Below are 7,528 nucleotides of genomic sequence, written 5' to 3'. Positions count from 1 at the left end.
GTTTTTTTCCTTATAGAATATTTTGTGTCCAGAGTTTCAGAACTCGAGTTTAACATTATAATTGACTTGCATATAGAATCTTTCTTAGCCTTGACAGGGTTAAGTTCATGTTTTAAGTTAGCACTTGTAGACATGAGTATGTGATTATTAGCCATTAGTGATTCTATCATCTCTTTATCAAGAACTTTCAGTCATCTTGTCACTTGCTAAAAAAAACCCTGTTAAGAGGGATCGAACGACACATGAGTATTCTCACTATTTTTCAGTTCTTATAAATACGTCAAATTCATGATTTTCATAAGACAAGTGGTCAGATGAGATGTTACTGGAAAGGGTCTTGACTACAATCTCAGAATCGCTACTTATATCAGAATCATTATCAGACCAGGTCAAGATATAACTTCTATTATGCATTTTTATGAAATTTGAACATTCAACTTGAAACTAATCGTAGCCTTCATATCCTCTTCATTTAAAGGACTTCTCCTTGTTTTGGTAGTTGGTGGAACCAACCTTATCAGCTTCTCCTCGATCATTTTGAATTTTTGACTATTTAGGAGGGAGACTTCTTCCCGGTCTAGAACTCCAAGAGTTTGGGTTTCTTTTCTTCTTCTCAAATCATTTGAGAATACGATTGAATTGTTTGGACAAGTACGATATAGGTTCAGCAAGAGACTCATCAGACTCTCTATTTAGATCACATACTTCTCTTCAATAGAGGACCGAAAAGAAACTCTTTTATTTCTTTTTTCTGGTTTTCCATCCAAAGCCATCTCAAAGGTCAAAAGAGCCAAAATAGTTAATCAACTTTTATAGTGGATGTATCATGAACTTCCTCAATGGCTGTAACTTTCATATCAAATTTCTTAGACAGAGATCTATGCACTTTCCTCACCAATTTTTCTTCAAAAATTTTCTCTCCCAGGGCAAATGATTCAATGGCAATGTCTACTAACTGAACATTAAATTCAGCTATTGATTCATCATCCTACATTTTAAGATTCTCAAATTTTGATGTCAACAGTTGAAGTTTGGATAGTTTGACTTTTGATGTTCCCTCATGAGCAACTGATAAGATATCCTAAACTCCTTTTGCAGCGGTGCAAGTATTAATTAAACAAAATATATTGTGATCAACACCGTTAAATACAACATTTAAGGCATAAAAAATTCCAAAAGAAGTTTCATCTTTAGCTTCAAACCATTGAATCTCGAGTTTCAAAATTTATTTGTCATCAACACTCTTCATAGTTGCATGAGATCATCTTGTTACAACGACCTTCCATGTTTTGCTATTGATCAAGTTTAAAAGGCAGTCATCTAGGCTTTCTAGTAAGAATTGTTTGTTCCATAAAAAACAGGAGGACGCGTAGTGGAACCACCTTTCTTAATACCATCCATGATCGAAGCACCTGAGATAAAGGTGACTCTTTCTAATTCCAAAAGAAATTTTGAAATGAGATTCTGCACACACTATACGGATGTCACATGCAACGTCCTAACGAAGTTAGAGTCAGTAGGAAAGCACAAAGAGGGAATCAAGAACAAACACTAGGAATTGGTAACCCAGTTCGGTGATATATCACCTACATCTAGGGGCAGAGTGCCCAGGAAAGATAATTAACTAATATATATAAAAGTCAAGCAATTACGATTTTGTACTTATTTGTAAATAGAAAAGATTACAATGACACACGTAGAGCTCAACATAGCTAATCACCTAGACTCCCCCTAGATGTCAGATTCCATCTCACTCGTACTTAGGTTCTCCCTGATATATGTATATAAGTGTTGGATCAATTAGCTAGGCTCCCTCTAAGTATATGAGACTCCCTCTCACTGGAAAATTTTCTTTCCTTCTTATTGTGAACTCCTTTCCTCTCCTAAGTTTTTAAGATCTCCCTTCTTAAAGAATGAAACTTTAGACTCCCCTGAGATATGAGAAATCCTTCTCAATAAAAAAATAGTAGTCATCAAAATCATTGACCAAAAAGGCCGGTTGTATTTGTGTAGTGGAGAACTTTGAGTGCTATTTCTAATGTTTATAAACGGTTAGTTGGGTTAAGAGCTCTATCTTTCTTAAAAAGAACAACGTTCAGACTACTCTTTTTACTCATCAAAGTTATGATTACTTTTACTCTTCTAATCTTAGAAAATAATAATAGTAACGACAAATTAATTAGCTAAACACAATTAATATTAAGCAAACTCGTCTTACATGGGTCCATTACCCTTAATTGGTATACTTTTTCCCATAACACTCATGCTTTCTTTTAGCCTGTTCAAACTTGTCCTTCGTATCAATCTGTTGTTCCTCCAATGAAGTGTATGTTCTATTTAGAAGGAAAAGGAAAAAAAAAAACGCAATCTTAAATTGAGTTCGGTAGATTAAAGTTGAGTCTCTATTTCACACAAATTAAAAGAAAGATAGTATTTAGTGAACTAGGGAATATAGTATTTAGAAGAAAGTGATATTAATGAGTTGAATTAGGATTAAAAAATATCTTGTCTTGATAAATAAAGTAATAATAACGCAAATAAACCCCTATTTTGGTCTTAATTACTTAAGCAAGTACACGAATTAGATTCCAAAAAATAGTGATTTGATAATTAAGTTGAATGAAAGAGTGGAATAAGTTGGATTAGTATAAATTTGAAACTTCTTATTTCGAAAGGAAACGCACCACAAAGCATTCTATAAGTAATTTAATAATTTTGTGGTAATCAATACAATTAGTGTGTGTATTGAAGGTAAAGTAAGGAAGATATGTGTTCTCAAGTGCCTGGCAGTGGTTATTATGGTCCATGTGAGGATCCAGAAGGTCCACAAGTGAAAGGAAAAGCAGAATGGACAGTAGCAATCTACAACGAAAAAGAGGGAACAACCTTAAAACTCATTTGTGTTGTGAAGTGTGAGTCGCAGGTTGTGGCCGGAGTCAAGTACCGCCTTGTCTTGTTGCTTAAGGATGAAAAAACTAATTGTGAGAATTATTTCTTGGTTGTTGTGTGGGATAAGGAACATCACAATTACAGGCTGCTCGAGCTCATTTCTTTTGAACCTCTCCTCATATAAATCAACACCTAGTACTAGCTACTTATATATGTGTGTGTACACTCTTTATGAGCTATCTATAAATGTAATGGGATATATATAATGAAATAAAAGTTATTATGCTTAGTTATATTTATGTATATGTGGGTGTGTTTGTATGTCTTTTCTTCGGTTTTGTTAGATCTTGCATGACATGTGTAAGAGTGATGCATTTGTAGAATAGCGTCTTGGACAACTTCAATATAGAAAAAAACATGGAAGTTTCTCTCGATATTTAAGAAATAAAATAAGTGACTAAAAACTTTGATATGATCAATGTGTTGAATAACATATCATAAGAGGAAACTTAAGGAGACAAACACACAAATTTAGAAATTAATGGGCTAAAATTTTAATCTTATATAAAGTTGTGCCCCTAACATGAAAGTTTAGATATTTTATTGTTCGTATGTCAGTTTAATTATGCTCGTTTTGACGATATTATATGACTTGAATATTATCTCGACGCATCTACATCTAAATTTATATACATTTTTGCTCTTTTTAGGTAAAATATAGATCTACCATTAGTCCTAATCTTCAAATTTTAAATGTAAAATAATTTATTTGACAAGTAAGCATCGGAATCTTTGTTGGTGTTATGCTCTATCACTTAATATTTGGATCAAGATTAAAGGATGAAGTGCAACATTAACAAAAATTGACGTTTTTACTGTCACATATAGATTTTGTGGTCAAATTTTGAAGAATATTATATATATATTTTGAGGAATATTATATAGGGAAATTAAATTCTAAAAAATTAAAAATTAAATTAAATTTTTTCCTTCCACCTATTAAAATTATCCTCGAGGGACACATAACACATGGCATTTTAAGGATGACCTAGCTTGTGCTTGAGTTCCGTTCTTTTTTTAATAGAAGATATTTATAAAAATTGAAATTTCGATTCGTTTTAAGGAAAAATCGGATTAGTTCAATTGAATAAAATTGTGGTTTTAAATTTTTTATTCCTTTCAATTTATCCAAAATAATGCTCAAATATTTTAAGATAAATTAATAAAAATTACTTGAAAAATTTGGGACGTTACGTTCTTTCCTCCTTAAGAAACTTTCGTCCTCGAAAGTTTTCAATCAAAAAAAAATTCTACATACTAAATCCTTAGCTTGTCCTTTTGTCCAAAACTACCTTAATCGATCTGATAGAGAAGCTCCTCCATGTAGGCATCAAACCCAACCAACTCACCCATGCCCAAGACAACATAAAAAACGTGAGTGCCCGAGTCTATCATCTACACTTGGCATTTCCTTTTACTGACAAGCGAAACATACTTCCACCCATTTCATGTACCAAAACGATAACATCAAGCAGAGTATACTAATCAAACATGGCCTAATAGTCCTGTTGTTATCAACTACAAGAAATAACGGATATGATAGCTAACAAAAAAAAGCTATAAAAGGCCTTTCATAGCATTTTTTGAAGGTCCTGATAGCCCATGTTATTAAAATCTGGGACTTTTTATAGTGTTTTTGTAGAGCTATATTAGATGCTATAATAAAGTACGAAGGTATAGCTTATTTACTTCGCTATAAAAACATTTAATAGCGTCTTTTATTAAAACTATATTATGTTTATATAGCTAAAATAATATGCTATCTTTAACTTATAATAGCATTTTTTTAGCACTATAATATAGTATTTGTAGCTTTAATCTTATGCTATAGTAAGGTTATTTAGTCTTTTCTAATAGCTATAATTACTATAATATCTTTTGATAGTACTTCTTTTTCACTATATAAATTTTATGATAGCTTTACTCATAGCTATAAAAGATACAATTTTCTTTCTCAACAATAATAATTTCTATATCATTCTTCATATTTATGTTAAAAATAAATTTGTGACTCAAGATCAACCGACACATATCAAATACTTGGTATAGCTTTACTCATAGCTATAAAACTTGGCATAGGAACTGGCCACCCGACGCATAAGCGTGCTGCATAGACGCTGGCCACTCGACGCATGGGCATGCTGCATAGGTGCTGGCCATCCCTCGCGTGCTCGGCCGCATGGGCGTGCTCGATGCATTGATGCTCAGCAGGGCGCTTCGACGCATGGGCTATGCTCTTGGCATGGCCGCTCGTGCATGGGCAGGGGCACTTGGCTGGCCGCTCAACGCATTGGGCAAGGATTCGGGGTTCACATTTACCTCCCCCGTATGAAAATTTTGTCTTTGAAATTTCGCTACAAGTCCGTCAATTAAATAACTGCAGATACTTGTTTCTAATTTGCTCTTCGGCTTCCCGCATTGCTTCTTCCATGCTATGGTTCCGCCATAGTACCTTTACCAATAGGATTGTCTTATTCCTTAAGACCTGTTCCTTTCTGTGAAAGATCTCCACTGGTTCCACTTCATAAGATAAATTTTCTCTCAACTGTACTGGTTTCCCAGGCAACACATGGGTAAGATCTAGCACATACTTTCTAAGCATTGACACATGAAACATATCATGAATACGATATAATTCTGGAGGTAAATCCAATCGATATGCCATTGGGCCAACTTTTCCTATTATCTCGTAAGGTCCAATATATCTGGGGCTTAATTTCCCTTTTCTACCGAACCTGAGTATTCCTTTCCACGGAGATAATTTCATAAATACTTTATCACCAACTTCAAACTCCAATTCTCTTCTCCGCTTATCGGCATAACTCTTTTGCCTATCTCGAGCCGTCTTAAGATTATCTCTTATAATCTTAACGTTATCTGATGTCTATTGCACAAGTTCTGGACCTAGTAATTTCCTTTCACCGACTTCATCCCAACATGTCGGAGTTCTACATGGCCCGTATAGTGCCTCATATGGTGCCATCCCGATACTTGAATGGTAATTGGTGTTATACGCAAATTCGATTAATGATAGATGTGTATCCGAACTACTTTTGAATTGCAATATATATGCTTTCAGCATGTCTTCTAATGTCTGGATTGTCCGCTCAGACTGACCATCCGTCTGTGGATGAAAAGCGATACTAATATATAACTTGGTTCCAATAGCTTTCTACAAACTAGGCCAAAACTTTGATGTAAATCTAGAGTCTCGATCTGATACAATTGAAACTTGAGCTCCAAACTGACTCACAATTCGATCAACATACAGTTTAGCTAATTGGTCTAGGGTATAAGTAACTCTAACAGGTAAAAACTTAGCTGTTTTTGTCAACCTATCCACAATTACCCATATATCATCATAGCTCGCTGGTGTCTTAGGTAATCCAAACAAGAAATCCATTGTAATATGCTCCCACTTCCACTCTGGTACTAGGAGTAGATTAAGTAATTCTTCTGGCCTTTGTCTGTCCGGTTTAACTTGTTGACATACTAGACACCTGTCAACATACTTTGCTATTTCTCTTTTCATACCAGGCCACCAATATGATCTCTTTAATGTTTTGTACATCTTCGTACTGCCCGGATGCATAGCATAGGCCGAACTATATGCCTCCTCTAGTATAGCTTGCTTAAGTGCTAAGTCCTTAGGTATGCATACCCTTCCTTCTTTTAGTAGCACTTTGTCGGCTTTTAGTTGATAGTACGTCCTCAATCTTTTACCTACTTCTTCAGCTAACTTCTGAAGATCAGAATCCTTTAATTGTTCATGTAGAATATCTTCCACGAGAGTAGGACGTACTTCAAATGAATCTAGTAATCCTCCTGTTTGACCGATTGATAATGCTGCCCTAGCATTATACAACTCATGAATCAGTGTACCCTTCACTGAGTTGATACTAGCTCTAGCTGATCTGGTTTTTCGACTTAGAGCGTCAACTACCACATTTTCTTTACCTGGGTGATAGTCAATGATACAGTTATAGTCTTTGATCAACTCGAGCCATCTTTTCTATCTCAAGTTCAGTTCCTTTTGATCAAAGATATACTTACGACTCTTATGATCTGTGAATATATGACATCGCTCACTAAACAGGTAATATCTCCACAATTTTAGAGCTAACATAACTGTTGCTAACTCCAAATCATGTGTAGGGTAGTTACATTCATGCTTCTTTAACTGTCGAGAAGCATAAGCTACTACCTTTCCATCCTACATCAACACACATCCTAACCCTCATTGGGATGCATCACAATAGACTTCAAACTCCTTACCTGGTGTAGGTAGAGTTAATACTGGTGCTGGCACTAACCTCTATTTCAATACCTAAAAACTATGCTCGCATTCTGGCGACCACTCAAACTTTGCATCCTTTCTGATCAGGTTTGTTAATGGTAAAGCTATCTTAGAAAAGCCTTCCACGAATCTCCTATAATAACCTACTAAACCCAGAAAACTGCATACTTCGGTTACATTTAGGGGTCGTTCCCAGTTGACCATTGCTTCTATCTTTTGGGAATCAATGCTAACTCCATCAGCGGAAACTATATACCTAAGGAATACGACTTGGTTTAACCA

General features: G+C 34.9%; 1 protein-coding gene across 1 annotated transcript; it reads left to right on the top strand.

Moving 5' to 3' along the window:
- The first annotated feature begins 2,767 nt into the window (after nt 1-2,767).
- LOC150037192 (cysteine proteinase inhibitor 1-like) lies at nt 2,768-3,073 on the top strand. Its single transcript, XM_090311908.1, has one exon. The coding sequence runs from the start codon at nt 2,768-2,770 to the stop codon at nt 3,071-3,073; it is 306 nt and encodes a 101-aa protein (XP_090168034.1).
- The last annotated feature ends 4,455 nt before the right edge of the window (nt 3,074-7,528 follow it).

This window comes from Benincasa hispida, chromosome 3 (assembly GCF_027475165.1).
Source record: "Benincasa hispida cultivar pf3 chromosome 3, pf3_genome.v1.1, whole genome shotgun sequence".
Lineage (NCBI taxonomy): Eukaryota > Viridiplantae > Streptophyta > Magnoliopsida > Cucurbitales > Cucurbitaceae > Benincasa > Benincasa hispida.
Note: the sequence above shows the minus strand (reverse complement) of the source record. Positions and strands in the feature narration are given on the sequence as shown.